The following is a 25,900-nucleotide window of genomic DNA, read 5'->3' as shown; positions in this document are numbered from 1 at the left end:
TTATTTATCAAACAGAGATCAATTTTAGATAAGTGCTCTTACGGTGTTCTTTACCAAAGACAAAGACAATCATATCTGTTTGCACACTTTCACTCATGTCCCATCTCTTCCTGTGTGTACGGAATCTATTTGTTTGTTTACATGTCTGTATGATGGGAATAACAGAGCTGTGGGAAAAATCAATGGAGAAGGAGGACCCAGAGACTCTATCAAGAAGATCCACCGAATGAAAAATGAATGGAAGCTGGCAAAGATAGCGCTCATAGTGATCCTGCTGTATGTCATCTCTTGGTCTCCATACTCCTGTGTTGCTCTCACTGCTTTTGCCGGGTGAGAATCAACACGGACAATAATGTCTTTCACTTACAATTCTTCGCTTTTTTTTACATCCTCCTTAATGTTAATTAGTGTTGACTAAAGCTAAATAATTTGACATATAAAGACACACTTCACTGTGCTTGCACATGCTATTCACTGTAAGAGATTTCAGTTATGTGTTCACTTTCGTGGCAGAAATAATTTTTATTAAAAAGATCAGAGATGGCTTTAAATTAAAGATACTAAGGCCCGGTTTCACAGACAGTGCTTGATTTAGCCAGGATTAGCTTAGTTCAGTGAGGGCATTTAAGTAGCTTTTATTAACGTCCCTTAGACAAAAAAAACAACAACAAAAAAAACATTACTGGTGTGCATCTCAAGACAAAACAATGTATAATATAATATAATATAATATAATATAATATAATATAATATAATATATAATATAATATAATATAATATAATATAATATAATATAATATAATATAATATAATATAATATAATATAATATAATATAATATAATATAATATAATAAATTATGTTATGTAAGATTAATGATCACATGCACCACCTACCTACTGCTACATTTTCAAAGGACTTGATGGTTTTACTCATTTACCCTATCTTTGGTCTAATAATAAGTAATCTAGTAAGTCTACGTGGAGCTGTGATGCGATGTCTTGCGGGATAGAAGAAAGTAACTCATTATAATGATGTGTAATGTTATGTCCTCTTACTCTTTCCACAGATACGCTGACATGCTCACACCCTACATGAACTCTGTACCTGCTGTGATTGCCAAAGCATCCGCCATCCACAACCCAATCATCTATGCCATCACTCACCCCAAGTACAGGTTTGTTGATGCTGAGTGCATTTATTTTTTTATTTTTTTATAAAGTGCTCTCTATTCTGCTGCATTTAATATGAATTTAAAGTATATTCATGGCCGCTAGTTGCTGGTCATTCACAGTCATTTTAACAATTTATTACAATTATATGGTGATTATATACTGTGACTTCACAGTGAACAGTAGCAATTACTTATCTTGCATTGATTTTATATTAAAATTCTGAATACACTCTAGTGCTCAAAATATTGGGGTGGGTAAGATTTTGTAATAACTAAATAATTACATTTTGAAATGTAATTTATTCCTGTGATAGCAAAGCTGAATTTTCAGCATCAATAATCATTAATTAAGTTTTCAGGATCACGTGATCCTTCAAAAATCACTTCCAATATGCTGATTTGGTGCTCAAGAAACATCAATGTTGAAAGCATTTGTGGTGCTTAATATTTGTGAGACTTTTGATCAATTGAATGCATCCTTGCTGTATTGAAGTATTCATTTATTTTCTTCGACCCAATCTTCCAAATGGTTGTGTATTTCATTGTAAGATAAATTCCTGTTAAACATTGTAAAATTCTGGCAATATTTTACATTCTGCACAAAAATGGAAAGAACCTGGCATCATGTTAAGGCAGAAGCACATCCGACTTAATAACATCTCCGGTTTATTACACACCCTAGTTACCAATACAAAGAGACCTGTCCAGCAAAATGAAACATTGTTCCTCAAACATGCAGGCTGCGTGCTTCAAGGCCAGGCAGAGACAAATCGATCAGCCGCTTTGTGTACAGAGTGCAAGCACAAGTACCTTAAGATGACAGAGGTAGATTCTGACCTTTAAAAGTCAGATTTACTTCAGATTGATCTGCTCTGTATGCATTGGGCCATGTGCTGCTCATAACATATCTTTGTTCAGCTGCAAAAGAATAATGCCTCATGATGAAGCATATTAATGATGAGGTCATCATTTACCCATTCTTATCGCATTAATATGATGATATCCTTATAAAGGATTGATCTGAACTGTCAAGTCTGTTTTTTTTTAACTTTAAGACACAATAAACACAAACAAATAATATTCGCTCACCACAATGAACCATAATGATGTTTCCAGGATGTTTTAAAAAAAAAAAAGTAATTCTCCTCTTTCTCTTGATTTCTCTCTTCAGGTCTGCCATTGCAAAGTACATACCGTTTCTGGGAGTGCTGCTGTGTGTACCTCATAGAGACCGCTTTACCAGCAGTAGCTTTATGTCCACGCGACGCTCCACTGTGACTAGCCAGTCCTCTGAGACCAGCAGCAACCTGCACCGCGCCGGGAAGGCACGCTTGTCCTCGGTGTCTGACAGCGAGTCGGTAAGAAAACACCTTTAGGCCAGAAGAGTCATCCTTATTTTGCATGAGGAAATAAGCTATATTCTGTGAATGTGTGGGACTTACAATTCATTAGCCATTATAGGTAAATAACTAGAAGAATCGCAAAGTGGTTAGGGAGCGATATCTGTCCCCTGGATCTGATTTTTGATGGCATATTTTTTATCACACTCTATAGCAAACAGCAACATATAAAATATATATAATAAAAGTATACTTGTAGTATAAAAACTAAACTAGTAGTCTACTGAGAGTACGTATACTTCAAAGTGTACTTTCTAAAAATGTACAACAAGTATTGAAATAGTAAGCTACTAGTATACTTATAAGTTCACTTGTAGCATAGATGCTGTACAAATGAGAAACGTAGTTGTGAACTACTAGTGCACCCAAATTTTACTACTGTTACACTTATACTTTTATATACTAAAAAGTGGGACGATTTAGTCCCAAGCATGAAGGTGAAGTGAATTTCCCGATGTGTAGTTTAAACACACGTTTAACTTAAAATTACATTCGTAATGAATGTTTTGTATGCTAAAGACGATTCAGCATCAGCAAAAACAGCGAGTCTATTACGTTAGCCAAAATCAGCAGTTGTGATTCGCAAAGAGAGCACTCTTCCCTTTGATTAGCCTAATTTTGACTTTAGTAAAGACAAGAACAGCTTAATATAAAATATAAAAATATTGTATCCATAACTGCCAACTCTCACGAATTCACCGTGAGACACGCAATTTACACTTTTCACGCTCTCACGCCACACATACAAGTTTTTATTATTATAATAAAAAACGCATTATATGTAATTTGAGTTATTTTTAACCTTAAATAACACTGCCAGCTGAGAGGGCTCTCTGTATGTTTACAGCATTAGGTGAGTTGTTTTTTTTAATTGAGATTAAGTACATCTTGTGTGCCTAATATTTATCCAAATGAGTCAATATTAAATCAAATCACAATAATTTAATTTAATTGAAATAACACAAAAGTGTAGCTTACCAGGAATTGTACCATGTAAACACTGCAACATGTTGTCACTAAACCTAGGCTTAATAAAATTCAGTTACTAAAATGTTTTTACATTTGATTTAGCTAAGCAGTCCTTTTAAATCCAATTCCTCTCAGATGTCACAGCAATGAAGCCAGGTTACAACTGGGGAAATAAAAAATACAATAGGATTAGTCTAAACATGACTGGTGTGTGCATGTGATAAATCTTTCTGATTTTATATTTTTAGCTACATGGCCCTACAGTATAATGTAATACAAGGATAATCAGAGGTTTTCACATATTGACTTTTGCAGGCAAGAGTAGTTGAAGAAAGTAGCTGGAGCCTAACCATGAAAAGGAAGGCTAAAAGGGGGGATATTGCCAGCTTTTTTGCTAAAAATATTCAAAGAAGTACACAGGAGGAAGAGCGTGAGGGAAATGAAGGAGAAGGCAGTAAACTGGAGAGACCAGGAGGGTCAGAGCAGGAGAAGACCGAAGAAGACAAGGAAATAAGTGACAGAGAAGAGGAAAAAGAAGAATCAGTGAGGGATGAAGAAGAGGCTCCAGATTCAGAGACAGGACAGAGGCAGGGAGTGATCAGGAGGAGCAATTCACATATAGGGATTTCCATGAACCGTCTACCCCTGCCACCCTGCCAAGACCTCTTGCCACCCCTTTGCCCCCACCCCCCCACCCCCACCCCTTTCCTAGAGCCGCCACTCATTTTCCTAGATACGCCACTGCAAGCAGTATAGAAATGGTACACTAGTCTACTACTAGTACATTGATATTAGTATATTTACTACATAAAACATACTTTAATATATATTTGATCTTTATAACAAGTCTGGCTTGTCAGGCTACCATTTGTCCATTGTATTGACAAAAAAATACAATGGAAGTCAAAGGGAAATTACACTGGTCACCACCAACAGTCTTCAAAATATCTTTTTTGTTCTGCAGAAGAAAGAAAAGTACACTGTTAGAGTGCATACATGATGACAGAATTTTCATTTTTGGGTGAACTATCCCTCATGCCACATGTCGGCCAAACATTCTCTTATGCATTCTATTGTGTAAAGGAGGTTTCTGGACTTCCTCATTCAAAAGATCACATAAATCTCATAATAATACTTATTATATTTTTATCTAAGCTTAAATAGTGCACCTCTCGATCAGCACTCAGTGTTTGTTGTTTATGGACAGGGATGGACGGACACAGAGGCAGATCTATCCACCTCGAGTTCACGGCCCGCTAGTCGTCAGGTCTCGTCTGACATCCGTAAAGATTTGTCCGATATCAAGCACTCCAGCTCTCTGAGGCTGAAAGTCAAGAGCAGAGATTCGGGTGTCTTCGACAGAAACTCAGCTCAGAGTCTGGCTGAGCCGAGCGTGAACCGGACCTGTGCGTACATCAGTGTAAGTATGAGTCTTCAAAAAGTGTCATATCTCACCTCATTAATCAGAAGCTTCTCAGCTCACTCGGCGCTCCTTGATTTATGAAATTAGGAAGCCCACATTAATTTTAGAGAGGAAGCGACTCCATCAGATTTAAAATTCATATGGACATTTCCTTCCATCCTTCATATCTTGAAGTTCACTGCCCTGGTTTCAGCCAGTGTAGTTCAGTGACAAAAAAGTACTCAAAAGTGTGCATGGTTGTATGTGCTAATGATGATTTCATTTGACTGTACATTAAGTTTAAGAGAGATTTGTACTTCTTTCACTTGCTTTTCTCTTAGATGTAGTGGAGCTATCACTTTCTGAGATCTACACGCAGCTGTACTTGCTCAGCAAATGAAGATGGAATTTTTAATTCAGCTTCATGGTACCACTGCTCAATAATGATGAATTTTCCTTTTCACTTGAATGATAAATCATGAGGGAACCTTGTCATAAATCACACTTATTATAGAAATCTCAAGTTTCATGCACTGCTTATTCAGTGGCGTCACTACTGAATCTTCAGTACGAAACATTCACTGACAATTATAGTCTGTTTCCTGAAAAAATTACTCTTTGAGTGAATCAGAAACATACAGTGCCACCAGTGTAGTCTAATTCTCAAACAATTGGCTCTTATTAAAAGAGTGCCATTAGTGAACTAAACACTGAGAATCAACTAGCATACAAACAGTCTAGTCCGATTCCTAAATGAATGACTTGCAGAACTAAATCAGAAACATGCATTGCAACCAGTCTAGTTCAATCCCCCGGTCAAACAACGATTATGAGCTGGTTCTTTTGAATCAATCAAAAACATACTGCACAACCAGTGTAGTCTGATTCCAGAACGAATGATGGTTCCTTTAGTGAATCAGTCAAACACAACCAGTGGAGTCCGATTTACAGAACAACTGACTCTTATGAGCCTCTACTTTTCAGTGAATCAGAAACATACAGTGCAACCTGTGTAGTCCAGTTCCCAAATAAATTAGTCCTAATCTTGAATGAATGACTCTATTGTGTCAGTCCTTTTAGTAAATCAAACATACGGCATACAACTCTGAAACTTAAATATGACTGATTGGTTATTATATGAACATACACTATATTGCTAAAAAAAATCACTGAGTTCAGGTGTTCCAATCACTTCCATGGCCACAGGTTTATCAAATCAAGCACCTAGGCCTGCAGATTTCTTCTACAAACATTTTTGAAAGGATGGGTCGCTTTCAGGAACTTATTGAATTCAAATGTGGTGCCGTGATATGTTGCCACCAAAAAGTCCATTCTTGAAATTTCCTCACTACTAAATATTCCATGGTCAACTGTTAATGGTATTATAAAAAAGTTCAAAGTATAACAGTTATTTCAATCACTTGACTGGCGTTATAATGTGATTTTGGTGTGAAATATCCAACTATTCTTTGTGAATATGCAAATGTGTTCTCATAATTTGTGTTTTCATGCTGTGCTAGGCTAAAAACAGCCTTTAGGTCTCCTCTTAACAAAATCACATTGCATAGCCTAAGCGTTTTTCAATTATTTTATCTTTGATTTAATTAATTCTGACAATATGACAACAAGCTGACATTTTTTTTCTTCAAATGAGTTTACAATGTTTGAAATCCAAATGCTTCATGAACAATGTATTTTAATTTGGATAACATTATTAAGTTTCTTGGATTTGGGTTTCAAATGGGGATGGAAGTTAACAGGTTAAGGTTTTGATGTGTTCAATAATGCGATTTACAGTGGGTACGTAAAATGTTCAGACCCCCTTAAATTTGTCACTTTGTTATATTGCTTTCCCTCGATTGCAAGCAGTCACCTGTCCCTGCAGCTGAAAAACACCCCCACAGCATGATGCCGCCACCACCATGCTTCACTGTTGGGACTGTATTGGACAGGGGATGAGAAGTGCCTGGTTTTCTCCACACATACCACTTAGAATTGAGGCCAAAAAGTTCTATCTTGGTCTCATCAGACCAGAGAATCTTATTTCTCACCATATTGGAGTCCATCTGGTGTTTTTTAGCAAACTCCATGCAGGCTTCCATGTGTTTTGCACTTAGGAGAGGCTTCCGCTGGGCCACTCTGCCATAATGTTCTGGTCGTCCTAAACGTCTTCCATTTAAAGAATATGGAGGACACTGCTCTTAGGAACCTTAAGTGCAGCAGAATTTTTTTGTAACCATGGCCAGATCTGTGCCTTGCCACAATCGTCTCTGAGCTCTTTAGGCATTTTCTCAGACCTCATGATTCTCATTTGCTCTGACATGCACTGTAAGGTCCTATATAGACAGGTGTGTGGCTTTCCTAATCAAGTCCAATCAGTTTAATCAAACACAGCTGGACTTAAATGTAGAACCATCCCAAGGATGATCTGAAGAAATGGACAGCAGCTGAGTTAAATATACGAGTGTCACAGCAAAGGGTTCGAATACTTATGACCATGTGATAATTCAGGTTTTATTTTTTTAATAAATCTGAAAAAATTACACCATGCAAAAATGTCTGTGTGTTTCTGTCAATATGGGGTGATGTGTGTACATTAATAAGAAAAACAAATTAACTTAAATGATTTTAACAAATGGAGTATAATAATATAATAGAGTAAAAAAATGGTGTCTGAATACTTTCCATACTCACTGTATTGTTACCGTGAATCCTATTGGCCATGATGACCGCGGTGTGAAAAATGTCATATTGTGACAGCCCTAGTTACCGGATTTTTTTGTGTGTTTATTTTTAACTATAATCATATGGTTTGTGGCATTTTATAATTTTGCATTTAGATTTTATTTATTTACTTACTAGTGACTCATTTATAGATTGCAACCCACCATTTGAGAATCACTGATCTACATCATTGAAGAGATTGTACAACATAAGAGAGTTATAGACACACAATAACACTCATATTAATAGACTGAAACAAATCCAAAGGATTTGTCAACAGGATGTATATATTGTAACATTGTTTCTAGTTTCCAGTCACAGACACTTCTGTTAAAAGATATGCTAGCACTTTACAATTTGTTAAATGAAAAGAAACCCCTCATAAAGGCTCATTTTGTTAATACAGTGTTAATGCACATAGGTCATGAGCCAGTAGATCAAGTAAAACATGTAGATAGTGTGGATCAGTGCGCAAGAGGTTTCTTTAAAGAGCAGGCTTGAATGAGGGTCCATTACATTGAGATTAAGCCTGGTTTAATTCTACTGCCCTAATCTGCTGGTTTTAGAGAGATAATCCCCATAAACAGAAGCTCATCCCATGTCATCAAGATGAAAAGCCTCAGTGTGTCCACTGGGTGGCACATTCTGCTCTGCCCTTCCATCTATTTTTTATTATTATTTTTTGGACTGGTCACAGTCCTTTTAAACACTAGGAGGATGTGTGAACTTAATCAGTGATTAAATATGTTAACTTTAAGAATGAGAAAGAGAAGCGTTGAACTATGCAACTATGGCAAACCCTCATAATCGTAAATTTAATTCATATCTCTTCTCTCCCTCTTTTAGACGGTAGGCGACAAAGATGAGATCTCCATGGCTGAGGTCAGTCTGTCCAGTTGTCTCTCGTCCTCTGTAAGTGCTCTTTTCAGACAGGATTCGAACAGTTACAATAATTAACATAGGATCCCTGTCACTTAATGTACTAATTCGAATGGGAATGTTTAATTAACATTAAAGGTGCACAATGTAGTATTTTTGCAGTAAAATATAAATAAAAAAAACACTAGGCAAGTGTTATATATTTTGTTCAGCTGAGTTCTTAGAATATCCCAAATGTTTCCAACTATTTGTAAATTGTGAGAAAATTGCTATTTTAACCAAGGAACCAGGACGTCTGAGGGAGTCGCCTGTCAGTTGCGTCATATCTGCGTTTTTTTTATTTGCCAGAAACACTTTACTCTTAGCAGTGTGAAAAAATGTCACAGCACCCGCTGACCGACAGAGTAATGTCAAACATCGTTTTAAACACACTTAAAGGGGGGGTGAAATGCTGTTTCTTGCATACTGAGCTTTTTACACTGTTAAAGACTTGGATTCCCATCCTAAACATAGACAAAGTTTCAAAAACTAATGTTGGACGTTTGATGGAGTATTTCTGTGTCAAAAATACTCCTTCCGGTTTCTCACAAGTTTCTGAGAGTTTTTTTCGAGTATGGGTCTACTTGACGTTAATAGAGCGGAAGGTCCTTGTATGGGCCGTACGGGCTCTTCTCCCGGTAGGGTGCGTGTGCGCGTGACTAGAGCGGGAGAGGAAATGCACGCCCATAAACACTCGCTCAGCTGCAGATCCAGTCGTCCGTGAACACTTATGACGCGCTTCGCTCCCACTCCACTTTATTCCTATGGGTGACTTCAACTCTTCAGCACAGCATTCCGGGAAGGCAGCGCTGCATTTGAACTGATTTGAACACAGAAATGACGGGAAGCTTCACAACATCGCGGATTTCCACGGTCACTGCTGTTACAGGACTTCACCAAATCATACCAAAGAAGTGTGTTTTTGACGGAGTGGTCCCAGTGATATAGGTTCGGTCCTGCTTTGGAAGCAGCCGGTGAGTAAAACTGCTTCAAATGTCTATGCTGTTGGCTCGTCGCGTGAGTAAACATCAGTAAACGACACGATCGCGTGCTTCGTCATTCAAATGCGCTAACGGTTACTCCATTGCTGTTCTCTGTATAACGTTACACTAGTCTGACGTGCAAAACCGTTTTGCTTGTTACTGCTAAGGTTTAGTCACATACAATAGTCCATAAACCGAATCATGTCCTCATAAACTGCGAGTAAAGACACACAAATGTTGACAGGACACTAAATACAGTACATACCACAGAGACGGACGTCCTGCTGTTGCTGTTTCTCCTGTTCAATTTATTTCAGCCTGATTCTGGATCACGTATTTGCTGAATCCGATCAATAGCATACATGGGTCGATAGCATACATGGGTTTCTCCACGCTTGAGGACAGCTTTGGGTATGCTCGTCATAGCTCCGCCCACACGATACGCCTCCAGGCGCTCGTTTTTTTTCCGGAAAGACTCGGTACAGCCTATATTTCTTTTATAAATATAATAAAACTAAAGACTTTTCGGAGATATGAAGGATGCAATACTACTCTATAGGTACTCAAGATTGACATGAGATTGACTGAAACTGAGTGTTTCACCCCCCCTTTAAATGTATCTAATATGATAAACAGAGCGGGTATACTTCATACTCATGACCAGAAAAGCGGAAATGGCGCCCGCGACTGTGTCCCGTTGTAATAAAAGTCCCATTGCTTGTGAGCTTTGTGTTTGGCAACAATCGCACATAGCGGCTTTGCTCAGCTCCTCAAAACTCAGTCCTGCTCTTCTTCATATGACAGTAACATTAATAATCACATACATGGATATGATTTCTGCCCGTGTCCTATCCCGATTCTTTTCCACTGGCTGTGAGGTGAAGACCACATGTCCCAAGATTCTGCGCTCATCAAACCACGCCTTTGTTTTGAATAGACGCCCTCTAGTGGACAGAAAAATGACATAGTGCAGCTTTAACAGGTCACCAGCATCACAAAACCCACTGAAATAGACTTCTACTGTATGTGATTGTTACTAAAGGTCCATGCACACTGAGTCCGAAATTGTCGTACGTAAAATAAATAAAACCTCATGTTGTGACTTTTTTCAACAAAGGTACAAATACACCGATATTTCTGTAAGGACTGGAGTAGATTACTCAATCGAAAGCTGAAAAACAATAGACAATTTGCTCTGAAATCTTTTTTGAGGCTGTGTTTGAAAAATGCAGACATGTTCAATTCATACGGGATTAAAATCATAAAATCCATCCATTTTTTTCTAATTTCCTTGGGAACACTAGTCCTATCCAAATAGGTCTAATATGGAGATTACAGCCATTCAGGTCCATTGGTGGTATATGTTGCTATTTATTAATCTGTTCCGTTGTGCTCTTGGTGTACATTTTCAATGCATTAATGAAGGTATTTGGTCCAGCAAAATAAGCATAAAGATTTTATTGCTCTGAGTTAGTCACATTCTGAGCGAGAAAACAGATCTTCAGAAAGACGAGATACACAAATGCCAGACTTTAACAAGTGAAACCAACCCACATGTGGTCAAATTAGGCATCTAAATTGTCTTGTGCTCAGATGCAGTAGAGTGGATCAGAGAGGCCGAGCTGCACTGTCACAAAGTCACCCCAGTGTGTCATTATTAATAGCAATAGTGACTAGAACCCGGCGATGGCAGGAAGCAAACTTGTCAGTGAATGCAAACAAAGTCCAGAAAGTTTTCAAGCAGATCAAGCTGAAAAACACATGTTGCTGAGCATCAGCATGACTATGGCAAGATTTGTTTTCAGTGCACTGTGGGAGTTTTCATTGATCCCACTGCAACAAGCAAGTCCTATACCTGCTCACGCACTTCCAGCCTATTCTCTTTAGAATCCAGTTTTTTGTATGTTGGTATATATATACTGAAAAATTATTTACATATAGACAGCTTTTTGTATATATGTAAATATAGGTCATGTTGCTTTGAAAACTGGATGGCTGCTATAAATGCAGCTTTACCCAGAGGAAAAATATAGCTTTTCTTAAACTCAGGAGACTTTTCAAAAATCTCTCATTTTAGTATCAACAGTGTCTCCGATGTTTTTCCTAAAATTCCATAGGTAATATTCTGAGAGGAAGGAGTCCAAAATGAGAATGGCCTGTGAGAAACATGGGAGACCCGGTTTTGAAGCATGGCTGCTGGTTTGAGTCCTTAGTTGTTCATGAGTGGTTTAAGCTGGTCCTGAGCTGGAGCTAGTTTAGGACCAGCAGATGACCAACTAATGACCAGCTTAAACCATCTCAAACCAGCTGCCATGCTTCAAAACACATCTAACCAGCATATGCTGATTTTTCAACATGGGGTCTCTCTATTGTCTTGGAGTTTATCATTTTTATTATTATTACATTGGCGTTTTTCACCTTTAATGGAAAGGACATTTGGAGGAGAGATGGGGAAACAATGGGAAAGGAGAGAAGGGAACAGGAGCAGGAAAGGATTTTGAGCTGGGACTCAAACTCATGCTGTGTAGTTCTGTCTCGATGTTGTTGTGCTGCCCATAAGGCTATGTCTTCAATCTTATTTTTAAGGAGAAACCTGTGTTTCATAGTTGTTGCATAACCTTTTTTAACATTGAACATTTTGTGTTGTATAACCTATTTTGCATTCATGTAAATATAGGTCATTCCTCTATTAAATCGTTGTGCAAAAAACACTGTCTACACTAAACAATGCATGTATTGTGTTTGATTTAAATGGTGTGGATAAATGAGATTGAAGATACCCAAAGTGAAGAAAAATAACAAAATGTGATCTCAAATGTGACCCTGGACCACAAAACCAGTCATGAGGACCAACATTCTGAAAACTTTCCATTGATGTATGTTTTTTTAGGAGAGGAAAATATACAACTATTTGAAAATCTGAGGGTGCAAAATGATCTAAATATTGAAAAAATCCCCCTAAAGTTGTCCAAATGAAGTCCTTAATATCCTTAAAATAATGTACTTGATAAATGTTGATATATTTATGTTGAAAATGATAAATGTTTGATATATTTAGGTTAGGACATTTACAAAATATAAAGGAACATGATTTTTACTTTATATCCTTATGATTTTTGGCAACAACAACAAAAAATCTATAATTTTGGCCCACACAATGTATTGTTGGCTATTGCCACACATGATGTTTTATTAACAGAGTTCAGGAGGAACATGTTCAAATGATCTATCCAATCATCATGTCATTCCAACCAGCTGTCAGCAATCAACATTTCTACCCAATCAGCACAAGTGGAGGATTATATAAATACCCAGTCAACTCACCAATGTTCCTCTAAAGCTATTTCAGCATCCCTCCACCACCCTGTTTTCCTCACACTCACCTGGTTACTCCTAACCAGAGATACCTGGGGAGTACTCTGGGTTCGGGCCAAATCTCCTCCACTCGGACAGCACGCCAAATACGCATACTATTATGCATAACATTTGTACAATATTGAACAAATATCTGATTATTTGTAAGTGTGAACTCGTGAAATATATCCTTTGGACTTATGACTGGTTTTGTGGTCCAGGGTCACTTCTGCTTCTTACACTTGTCTGCAGAGACAAAAAATTCTAAAACTCTCACAATGGTGTCCTAAAGTTTTATCAAAATCTCTGCAACAGCTCACACTGTGCTCAGATTTTTCTTCTTACTAAAGACTCAGAGGGTTTTTATAGTTGTCTCCTCCTAAGTTTCAGAAGAGACCTCAACAACATCCCACACTGTGCTCCGATTTTTCTCTTTAGTCTCAGAGGGTGTCATAGTTGTTTCCTTCTGAGTTTCAGGAGAGACCTCAACAACATCACACACTATGCTCATATTTTTTCTCATTAGCTAGAGACTCTGGAGCTCTTGTATTTGTCTCCTCATTTTTGGAGAAACATTTGAGATGTTAAAGAGGTCTTTTTTTTCTGGGTACCATACAGAAGAAAAAGAGAAAGTGATGTCTGACCTTGGAAATGTTCTGTATTGCATAGGGTTGTGCTTGGAGTCAATGCAACACAATGAAACATGACAAACATAATTTTGTGTTTGTGCGAACCGAATTTTTGGACAGGTTGCCATATTGCCAAATTAACACATAAAATAACAAGAGAGAACCAACAAAATATTGATTGTTGTAGTCAATGTATGTCCTGTAAGCTTGATTTTTTTTTTTAAATGATAAAAAATGTATTTATTTCCTCACTCACTGTCTTTTCTTTGTCTCACATTAAGCCAAATATGGTCTCAGACCAAGCTGATGAGAAAAGCCTGTTGGTCCGGATCCCTTCCATCATTGTGACGTCAGAGTCCAGTCCAGCCCTCCTCTCAGTAGGGCGCATGCGTGGCTCCTCCAGACAGCTCCCAGGTGCTTCGCTGGACGCAGCTTCTGTCACTGTGGAACCTGCTGCCACTGACTGAATACGGGCTGCACAACCACTGACTTATAATTCAGGACACAACCTCAACAAACTCTTAGTCATCTGACTTATTCCTTCCACCTTTTTGTCTCCTTTACACAGGGCTCAATATTGAACCTGCATGCTGTTACAACTGACATCTGAAATTTGCCAGTGCTGTTATTGTTGTATACTTTTACCTGCTTCGAGGTGGAAAATGGGTGACCACAGCCTACGAAGTGAACAAGGTCTGTATTTTTAAAGGAAAGTGGGGTCAGGACACCCTTTCAGGCTTCTTTCAGTGGTGTGGAGATGATCCTCTCCTCTCAGGGAAGAATTCGACAGTTCTGAAAAGCAGCAAGCAGTGTTTCGCTTGTGGATTGACAGTGTTCTGAATATGTATTCAGATACATCCATCCCTTTAGTGAGCTGCTTCGTTTATTTAAGGGTGTGCTGTCGGCCACTGGAATAAACAGTTCCCAGCGGCGCACAAGATCAAAAACAACACGATCCGTGTCCTGAAGATTCACCTAGTTTATACCAAGGCAGAGATTTTGGTCTCGCTATGAAATGTAGAGCTCTGTCTACAGGTGTAAAAGGGGATCTTTGTGTAATTTCATGTACAAATGTAAATATTATGAAACAAATATTTTCATTGTAATGGCTAATAAACGATAAATGGCCGATACTTAAATTCTATGCTATTTTATCTACATTATTTAAAAAACAAATAAATATATAGTTTTAAATGATATTCTAGTGAATTCAGGCATCACAACATTATAATGTACATTATAATCTAAAAAATGTATATTAATTTTCAAATTTGATAAAGATTACATATATCAAACAGATTAACTTTACCACTGCCATCATCTAACGTTCGCTTCATCTGAATGTTAAAACAGGGGAACTGTGCATGCACAATAACTACAAATGTAAAAATCTTTAATATTGGAAGTAAACTGATATTGGTCAGATTATATTATGCATCCTTAAAAAAATATTTAAAAGTTTTAAAGTATTAGGTAGTCCCACCAATATCTTCATAAATCATAACAAAGCGCACTAGGAACCAATGACATTTTTTTCTTGCTGCTTATTGAATAAAATGCTTGTCTCGTTTTGTAGACACTGCATTGTATGACCAATATGTATATTTGTCTATTGAATGTTAATACGGGAGTGTGCTCAACAAATGATCCTGACTGTATGATTTTTCATGCTTTGGTGTTGTGCCATATTTCTCTATCCACATGTGAAAATCCCCATGGTTGTAATTACCTGCATGCTTTCTTAATGTATAATAGGCTCTTTTGATAGAAATATTTGGTTTTAAATGTTTTTCATTCTCTGTGCAGGTTACAATAACCTCAGACCCCCTATAAATGTGAAAATTGTCTTTTAAATTCAAACGCCTGTGGCTCTAATGAACTGTACCTTTCAGAGGCAGATTTTCCTTTCTGCTGGATTTCAGAGATGCTTTAGTGGGATTAATATGCCAGCATCTGGGAGTCCTTAGGGATTATAGGGGAAACGCTTTTAACAAGATTAGTTTTGGGGAAGTGCACATAGCCAGAATGCTCCATTGCTTTTAAAGACTGCTATGTTCTCAAAGTTACATACACTTTCTCAGATAATGGTCTCTGAAGCAGTTCAAACGCTCCGTCTCTCCTGAAAGATATGTTTACCTTTTTTATTTTGAGTTGAATATGCTTCATAGATGTTTTACGACTTTATAGGGTGCTTGACTGGCATATTTCCTGATGTTGCCAGAATGTTCACCTGATTAGCAAATCTTCATTTAGCGTTGACACCTTTAACAGTGAAAACCTACTGTACATCCAGTCACTCACAGTTATCAAGTAGGTCAATAGTGTGTCCTGCTGACTTGCATGTGATTTGTTGCCTGGATGCCGTCTGGGTGACAAAATCAAGTGCTAAATGAATGATAAGTTACCTTATCAGCAAAAGCCACAGGTCATATATTATATTAGTGATTACCTTGTCACGTCTTCATTGCCCTTACCTTTCCTGTTTTTTTGACTGCAGTTCTGCTGTCATAACATATTTATCTTCATAAAGTAAAATAAAAACGTTTTACCAATGCAACTGACAATGGCAGATAAATTAGGAAAAAAAATATACATATTGCATAATCTTTTTATTAAATCATATGATTGTGATAAACAGTGAAACATATGAAACAGCACCCATCACATACAAAAATTGTGAAAACCCATTGTTATCTTGTTCTTAATTTTTGTTTGTTTTGGTGATTTAACATGAAAAATTTTCTACATATGTTTTGGGGGTGAAAGGTTTCATCGTACTAAACTCTCCCAGTTTCATTTGGTAACACTCTACAATAAGGTTTCTTTAGTTGACTACTTTAGTTACTTTTCAGAACTCTCGATTATAATGAACTGCACTTCTACAGCATTTATTAATCTTAGTTGATGTTAATTTCAACATTTACTAATGCATGATTAAAATCAAAAGTTGTATTTGTTACCATTAGTTAATTGTCTGGCTATCACCAGACCAAGCTCAATTTAAAATTGAACATTGGTCTGGGGAGTCTGCTCTGTATTTTTCTACTGCACAAGAGGAGTGATCAACTGGCATTATTCAAATAACTCCGAATGCAATTGGATAGTCCTTCAACAAGAGGTGTGATCAATGGGCAATGTTTATCTAACTGTCATCGTGTTACACCCACCAATAGCACGCCAGGTGGATAAGCCATTCTGTGACTGGTTCCCGAAGCAGCAGAAATGAATGCACGGGTTTTCAGACTGAGTTGCTGGGTGAAATCAAATCACTGGCAGATCAGGCTGGGTTTACCCAGTCTAATTAGTTAATGCACTGGGAACTAACAATGAATGACTGCAATTTTATTAACAAACATTAGCAAAGATTAATAAATACTGTTACAAATGTATTGTTCATGTTAGTTAATACATTAACTAATGTTAAAAAATTAGACCTTATTGTAAAGTGTTACATTTAATTTAAACCATTTGTGATGAGTGAACCAAAGTGTGCATGACACATCAGCGATTTGGGTTATGGCTTTAAAGTCGGCATGAAATGAAAGTTGCGATAGTCTTTTCTTCCCAATTGTGATGTATATATCCAAGTGAAAAGGCTTCTTAAGTAGGGCAGGACTTGATTGGTGGTTTGCTATTGCTGTGATGTCATGTAAGTCACTCTCGGCAGTAAACACGTCATCAGAGAAGAGATGTCTCTGTGAAAGGTTATTTTGATTAAAGATTACGTGTAATAAATAGAACGATGTGTACAGATTAATCATAAAATTCAACAGTTATTCTACCTGACACTTTTAGTAAACTTTACTTAATATCTTAACTTAATAATTGTAAAAAATCTAGTAATCTGCACTATTCACATGCTATACCTTTTTTACTCAGAAAACCCAAGTTAAGAATCATTGATTGGTTTGAGTGCCATTTTGTTGAGAGAAAAGAAATCACCATTATGGTGATCAGTGTTCACTTTAGTTGGGCACTTGGAACATTCATGTTCTTGTAATTCTCTTCCTATTGATGCAGCGATACAACAAGAGAAAGGTTATTTGGTTTCAAAGGAAGCTTAAAAAGTAAAAACCCTTGACTTAGCTTCTGACTGAATCATTAACTTTGGTTAATGATTTAGTCAGAAATTAAGTCACGTTTTAAATGCAACCTATGCAATACTTCCCTTCATGTTGGATAATACTCATTTACAATTTTATTCCTATAACACTTACATCATAAACACCTTGTGAAATTTTTAATTGGGTTGATATAATCCCTCTATATTTGTAACAATATGCAAAACAACAATGGTAGCTATACTAAGTCGAGCGTAAATCTAAAGTAAATTAGCCTCTACAGTTCTTTTTTTAGTTTCTAGAACTCTTGTGTAAGTAAACTATACTAACTAAGCATTATTTACTTGTTTTTTTTTTTTTTTTTTAAGGAAATCGGTTTGCATGCTTTATTAAATAAGTATAACTGATTAGATTTTACAGTGTACTACAATATTCCATAAAAAACATCTATGAATTGTTCATTTTGATGTCATGGTGACTTTAAGACAGCAGCTTCCAATGAACAAACCACAGTTATCAACTCAGACAGTCCAGACCTGGAAGGAGACAGAAATCATTATGGAAGCTTGAACATGTTTGCTAGTCAAGTAGTTCAGATTAGATGGTAATGAGTGGCTGTGATGCAGAGGTGCTGGTTGCTGTCTGTCGTTTTCTACCTCTGTAATAAAGACCTCATTCAACAGCCCAGACTAATATTACAAACTCCCTTTTTAAGCATCCTATTCATATTCAACTCTTCTGCGACTAAATATTTAGATTTATACATTTCACTGTTTCAGCTTGATGGTTAAAAATGGAATGTAAATACACCTATTTTCCATAAACTGTAGAAAAAACTTGAGCAGCCTTTAAGTATGTGGATCTGTGTTTATATAAGATTCACTTTTATATGTCTGACTCCTACAATGAGCTCTGTACAAGGTCACAAACCCCTGGAGATACGATTATGGAGTAAACAGCTCTATGCCATTAACTCTTTCCCTTGTAGCAATTTTTAATAAACAGCCTGGACTCTCTGACCTAAATCAGAGGTGATCTGAGGAGCTCTGCTGACCCTATTGGGGTCGCTGCAAAACAATGTTTAATAGTTCCAGCTTTGGTATTTAAAATGTACTTATATTTCTTGACGTATTGTTTCTCCTAATCAGTAAATCTTGTGTGGTGCTACTGTTTTTTTTTCACAGCTGTTCTTCATGCACATGTTAGATGGTTAAAAGCATTCAAATATTAGTCCATTATGCAATGAGAGTGATTTCATTTTAATTTATTGAATGATGTATTTGGGTGATTGATACTGTTAATAAATATTATATTCGAAATCAGTATTATGAATTATGCTTGCGTGTCAAAAAAAATTATGCTTTTGTGTTTCAGCTAGAAAATTTAAAAATATGTCAAATGTGCAGTGTAGTTCAAATACAGCTTTATTTCACATGGTTTTGTGTTTGATGATTTACGGCATAGAACAAAATACATATAACATACTGTACGTAGGCAACTTGGCAACTCTCAGATTAAAACGGACTGAAATAGTAAAGCTTGTTAGATATATACAGTTACACTTCTGTTGTTGTATCTGTGACCCAGTGTAACAAATACTCGATGACAGGAGAGAAAGGAACTATCTGTGCAGGCAATGCGCGATCATCTTAGGATAAGTCCTGTGATAACAGTTGCAGAGTGTGACATCCTCCATGGTAACTGATCAAAAACAACCTTAATAAGCTACTAAAGTTTCTTCTGAAAATCTGTGATACTCAATTTCCATAAAGAAATACAGACATACTTTTAGACCAAATGGTCATTAAACCTGTATTTAAAAAAAAAAAACATTTATTCCAGGATTTATTTCAACTTTTAAACATTTAATTGTGTATTTATATGAATAAAATGTTTAAATCTGGAAGTACATGATTCTTATCAGTCATTAATCACATTAATTATGTGTCTGTAATTGTTCTTAGTAGACCTTTGGGTCTTCTAGGTAGAAAAAAATAGTGATCTACCTCATCTAACTAATTACTAAGTTGTTAACAAGATTTTCTTGTAAGTAAATAGTAGTTACTAGAATGTTACTATTTGTTACTCATTTGTTCAAGTGTAGTCATTCATTAATGATGGAAAATTATTTTAAATTGTTACTGAAAATTACATTAAAGGAATTTAATGTTATTGTAATATTTTGGCATTTTTCATCTTGTTTCTAGTGGAGTGTTTTTTTATTCTGAGTGGAAGCTTTAAAATAGTACAGGTGGTGTTTATATAATTAGAATATCATCAAAGAGTTGATGTATTTCACTAATTATATTCAAAATGTGAAACGTGTGAAACACACAGACTGAAAAGTTTATTTATTTTCATTTTGATGATTATAACTGACAGCTAAGGAAAATCCTAAATTCAGTATCTCAGAAAATTGTATATATTTTCTGTGAATATAACTTAAGACCAAAACAAAGAAAAGATTTTCAGAAATCTTGGCCAACTGAAAAGTATCAACATGAAAAGTATAAGCATGTACAGCACTCAATACTTATTGGGGCTCCTTTTGCCTGAATTACTGCAGCAATGCGGCATGGCATGGAGTCGATCAGTCTACGGCACTGCTCAGGTGTTATGAGAGCCCAGGTTGCTCTGATAGTGGCCTTCAGCTCTTCTGTGTTGTTGGGTCTGGCATGTCACATCTTCCTCTTCACAATGCCCCATAGATTTTCTATGGGGTTAAGGTCAGGCGAGTGAACTGGCCAATTAAGAACAGGGAAACCATGGTACTTAAATCAGGTACTGGTTGCTTTGGCACTGTCTACAGGTGCCAAGTCCTGTTGGAAAATGAAACCTGAATCTCCATAAAGTTAGTCAGCAGCAGGAAGCATTAAGTGCTCTTAAACTTCCTGGTATATGGCTGCGTCGACCTTTTACCTCAGAAAACAGAGTGGACCAAAGATGACATGGCACCCCAAATCATCACTGACTGTGGAAACTTTACACTGGATCTCTTCCTCCTGACTCTGGAACCCTGATTTCTAAAAGAAATGCAAGATTTACTTTCATCAGAGAACATAACTTTGGACCACTCAGCAGCAGTCTTATCCTTTTTGTCTTTAGCCCAGGCGAGACTCTTCTAACATTGTTCAAGAGTGGCCTGACACAAGCAATGCGACTGAAACCCATGTCTTGCATATGTCTGTGCTTAGTGGTCCTTGAAGCACTGACTCCAGCTGCAGTCCACTCGTTGTGAATCTCCCCCACATTTTTGAATAGGTTTTGTTTCACAATCCTCTCCAGGGTGCGGTTATCCCTATGCTTGTACACTTTTTTCTACCACATCTTTTCATTCCCTTCGCCTCTATAATAATGTGCTTGGACACAGAGTCAAGTCAGCAGTCTTCCCCATGATTGTGTACCCTACAGAACTAGACTGAGAGACAATTTAAAGGCCTTTAAAGGTGTTTTGAGTTAGCCGATTAGAGAGGTGTCTTCAAAATTGAACCTTTTTACAGTATTCAAATTTTCTGAGATACTGAATTTTGGATTTTCCTCAGTGGTCAGTTATAATCATCAAAATTAAAAGAAATTAACATTTGAAGCATATCAGTCTGTGTTGCCTTGCAATGAATGCAGGCAAAAAAAAAAAAAAAATTATAATGAATAAATGAATGCATTAAATAATAGGAAAATAAATTACTTATAAATATATTTAATAAATTTGTATATCTTTACTTAATTACTTATTTAACTCATCATTATTATTATTATTATTATTATTATTATTATTATTATTATTATTATTATTATTATTATTAAAAAATTCTGTTTGTTTGGGCTGCCATGAGGCAGATTGTACATTATCCCTGACTTAAACTTTGGCAACTTTTGTACCACCAGTGTCACAATTTAGGGGCTGTTTGCATGATGCCATTTTTAACTAAAAAACTTTCAAGGGTTAGTTAATTTTTAATTACTCACCATCATGTCGTTGGACACCCGTAACACCTTCGTTCATCTTCGGAACACAAATGAAGATATTTTTGTTGAAAGCTGATGGCTGAGAAAGGTTTCAGATAGGCCTCCATTGGCATTCAGTATATTTCACTGACCCACTCAGACCCGTTATTTAGATTTTTCATAATTTTGATTTTTTTGTGCGCACAATAACTATTTTCGTCGCATTGTAAAATTATTGTACAGCCTGTAGTGAGATGGACTTTATAACGACAGGTTTTGTGAGTGGGAATGTACTGAATGCCAATGGAGGCCTATCTGAAGCCTTTCTCAGCCATCAGCTTTAAACAAAAATATCTTCATTTGTGTTCCGAAGATGAACGGAGGTCTTATAGGTGTCCAACAACATGAGGCTGAGTAATTAATGAAATAATTTTCATTTTTGGGTTAACTAACCCTTTAAATTGAAAAACATTCACGTGTTTTGAGGGCCTGAAAATTTAACTTAATGCAACTGAAACTTTTAAAAACGATGCTGTCACTGTCCGTGTAAACTACAAAAAAACATGAATTTGTGAAAGCGGTGATGACATGCGCATGCGTATTACATGTTCAATTTATAGACATGCATGATTGTACTCGATTTACGGACTCCCAGTTCACATTTTCCTGACATTTTGCTGCAGGGTCGGTTGAGGGTTGGTTTATTACTACAGGGCCACTTGTAATAATAAATCAACCTTATCGACCATCCAGACAAAATTAAAATAGCTGTATTTGTTTTTTATTTACCTGTAGAAGAATGCAGTGCAGTGTTCCTTTACAAAGTGACAAGGCCAGTTACTGGCCTGACATACAGAATATTTTTTTTTCTATTTTGACAAGGTTTTCTTCTGTATGCAAAACCTTTACAAAACAAAAAGGAAAACTTTTCAGTTTTTAGTACATTGTTGTGTAAAGATACCTTTAGTTGTAAAAAATTCATGAACTCAAATTATTGCAATATTATGTACACATTTCATTCAAAGCAATGGGAATATTAATGCAGCTGATGTGCTTTTAATAATTGTGAATTTGAATGATGACATATCACCACGGCACAGTGGAATAAGACAGAGAGGAAAGATATTTTGTGGGTGAGGGTGAGCTTTACTTTTCCATAGACCAGCATTGTTTGTAATAATAGCTATTGTGTGTGTGTCACTGTGTAACATAATGGAGCCAGAATGCTTTCTATACTTGTCACTCTTAAGAATAAGGGTGACTGGATTTATCAGAATGACCTGGCTAAATTTTACCTCTGATCCTTCACAGAAAAAACATGAATGGCAGGTGGATGTTCTGTCTGTCTGAGTGTATTGACAGTGTCAGTCGTCTTCTCTGGTATGTGCTCCTTTCAACACACCTGATGACAACAACATGGGATGACAGGAACATTTTTCTTTAATTATCCTTTATCTATGGGAGAATGATATTTGAGATAAACTCAAACTTCATCAATATAAATGTCCAATGATTTGGAATATGTTAATTCTCCTCTTTTAAAACGGCTTAAAACAACCTTGCAGCAAGAAATTAGTCCCCTAAGCAAAGATGGAAAAATACAAGTCACAAACTTCTGAGGGTCCTGCAGTTGAGCAACTAAACTGAGTTGAATACGAATGCTAACGGATTGCTTACAGCAGGTATTATGAAACCAGAGATGGCCTTATTATTGTGAGATGCCAAGGTCTGCGGCTCTTCCATTGAAGAAAACGAAAAGAAAGATTAATTTGGATCACGTATGCCTTGATTACTAATCGCATTACAGCCTTAACATTGTTGAATTGCAAAACAGTCAATCACTGTTGGCAGATACCATATCACACCTTGTCTTATAAAACTGCATTTATTTCCTGTGTAAACTAGATAAATCCAAGGGCCTATTTTGAATGATCTGAGTGCATGATCTTTTTTTGGCGCAAGTGTGAATCCGAATCCACTCTTGCTATTTGGATGATGAAAAAAACGTTTTTTAAGTGTTTTTATCATAAATGGACTCGGGCCCTTTACACCCCCTTGCACTGCCAAGAAGGGTGGTATGTCTCTTGTGTTTTGTCCGTTCTGTCCAGTGTCTTGGGCATAACGTGCTATAAACCAGTCAGAGTCTCATCTCCCAATCCCTTTAAAAGCCAGTTGCGCTTACACCTTGGCGGATTTACATGGCGGAATTTGCAGGTGAAAAGCCTGAACGCTTCTCCAAAAAATGCTGCTATATTGACTTTAGACCAGGTTTTTGTTGGTCAATGGTGCAGTCGTTTTCAGTTGCTTTAAAACACCGTGCCAACAATGCACCTGAACACATGTTTTTAGACCAGCATACCCATGGACGAACAAATGGGTGTGAGTGCATTTGCTATTTAAACAAAATGCCGTCGTTTAAATATAGCAGTTAATGATAACTGCATCTGGCTGAAACCAGTAACATGGTCTCACTCCAAAAGCACCAACATGGTCAAAAGCACCAACATGGTCTCACTCCAAACTTCGGTCAGGACCCCTCTGCGTCACATTTTAACACACAGGGTACCCCTTTAGCATCATTTGATGAGCAGGGTGCTTTATTCATTTCAGTGAGATAATATTGGTGTCATACACAGACGTGTTGGGCATATCATCATAATGAAATATATTGGGTTATGATTTTGCCATCATGATATGTTAGAGTATATATATATATATATATATATATATATATATATATATATATATATATATATATATATATATATATATATATATATATATATATATATATATATATATATATATATGTATGCTAGTTAGACACGTTTTAACATGCAACCCTACCCCATCCCTAAACCTACTAATTTGTGTATTATATTATAAAATACAGGATATAACAGGCAGATACAACTGCATGCACAATTTATTCAAAAAGTACAACTATTCCAAGGGTTCCGTAGCCTGACAAGCCAGACCTACACCAAGATGTTTGGTCTGGAAACTCACCATTGACAGGGCTCAATCCGAGGGGCGGGATAAACGGTTGTCTTTCAAACTCCCTCTGCATGGCGTGCACGCAATTGGATAGCGCTACAATCAACCAGAGCAACGAAGATGAAGCAGAGCTTGTTGAAAGATTAAACTTTTGCCATATCCAGTCGGCAAAACTCAGAAGACATCTTCCCTTCTTAAGAATGGCTTGACGTTCTTTGTTCTTTTCTCAGAGAAAAGCTTAACTCCAAGTCTTCCAGAGTCGCGGTCAAAGCTGATTCGAAAGACCGCCGTTCGCCAGTTTATGTGTTTACTAGAAGCACGGCACGCGCAACTCGGCGTCATTATATTAAGTCCCGCCCACCGACTCTATACACGATATGATTGGCGCTACCAGAGTTTGCCATTTACAGCTCAGAAGTGAATTGAGAGTTGCTAGACGATACTCGCGGCAAATTAGATTTGCTGCCGCTATATGCGTCTAGATTACTAGGCTAAGGGTTCCGAGGACGATTGATTTGTGTGAAAATAATCCCTAAAAGCGATCAGCATCTCCATCCACCGAAGATCATGCACACATCAAATTTTTACGTCAGAAACGTTACGTCCGATTTCATAGTGAAATTCCAATGGCTCGTGACCAATTGCGTCATTACGTCAGCATTGACTGTAAAATGTCACTGGCTCTCACCTGTGACCTGTACTTTAATTTGCCTGTTATGTGTTTAATATTGTTGAGAAGTGGGTAGGTTTAGGGTAGGAGCCTATAAATAATAATAAAATCATGTCTACTTTTACAAATGCAAAGAATTAAATGCATCTTGATCTGACGCATTAGGCAAACAATTGAAATCAATGGAGCACCCTGCTCATTAAAAAAAGACTAGGAGTGAGACCGTGTTGTTCGCATCCTGGCATCACATTGCACCAGGTGTATGATGGGGCCTTTAATGTTTAATAGAAGACCTGTCATAAATGAACCTATAGACTGTCAGTTTATTAAAGTATAAGCTATTTTCCCACAAAAGCAATTGATTTGGCATCATCAAGCCTCTCCTCCAATCTCCATTAAAAAAACCATGCCTCTGTTTTTATACCTTTTTTTGCTAACCTTGAAAGCTTGCCTTAAAGCGGCTTAATGCAACTCCTTGCTTCAGACAGGATTTGTAAAACCCAGCAACCTAAACCACCATTGTGAAATTAGAAAAAAGAGACAAGGCCCTCGATGAACGTTATAATCAGTCCCATCACCTCAAACAAATCTTACAGACATCTATTTGGATTTACACCCTGAAACAGCTTTAAAGTGGCATTACGTCAGACTTAGCCACTATGGCTTCTTGTTGTT

At 36.9% G+C, this 25,900-nt stretch overlaps 1 protein-coding gene across 2 annotated transcripts in view; it reads left to right on the top strand.

Moving 5' to 3' along the window:
* Positions 1–18,797, top strand: part of opn4b (opsin 4b) — a 44,203-nt gene extending 25,406 nt beyond the window's left edge. The window contains exons 6-12 of one of the 2 annotated variants that reach the window (XM_067430214.1): positions 166–330; positions 1,069–1,176; positions 2,345–2,531; positions 4,750–4,962; positions 8,515–8,580; positions 13,834–13,966; positions 14,121–18,797. In XM_067430214.1, the coding sequence (XP_067286315.1) occupies positions 166–330; positions 1,069–1,176; positions 2,345–2,531; positions 4,750–4,962; positions 8,515–8,580; positions 13,834–13,966; positions 14,121–14,155 (907 nt within the window). In that variant the 3' untranslated portion in view covers positions 14,156–18,797. Of the gene's footprint in view, positions 1–165; positions 331–1,068; positions 1,177–2,344; positions 2,532–4,749; positions 4,963–8,514; positions 8,581–13,833 lie in introns of both variants that reach the window. The other variant, XM_067430213.1, reaches the window with a different exon arrangement.
* The last annotated feature ends 7,103 nt before the right edge of the window (positions 18,798–25,900 follow it).

This window comes from Pseudorasbora parva, chromosome 21 (assembly GCF_024679245.1).
Source record: "Pseudorasbora parva isolate DD20220531a chromosome 21, ASM2467924v1, whole genome shotgun sequence".
In the NCBI taxonomy this organism is placed as follows: domain Eukaryota; kingdom Metazoa; phylum Chordata; class Actinopteri; order Cypriniformes; family Gobionidae; genus Pseudorasbora; species Pseudorasbora parva.
Note: the sequence above shows the minus strand (reverse complement) of the source record. Positions and strands in the feature narration are given on the sequence as shown.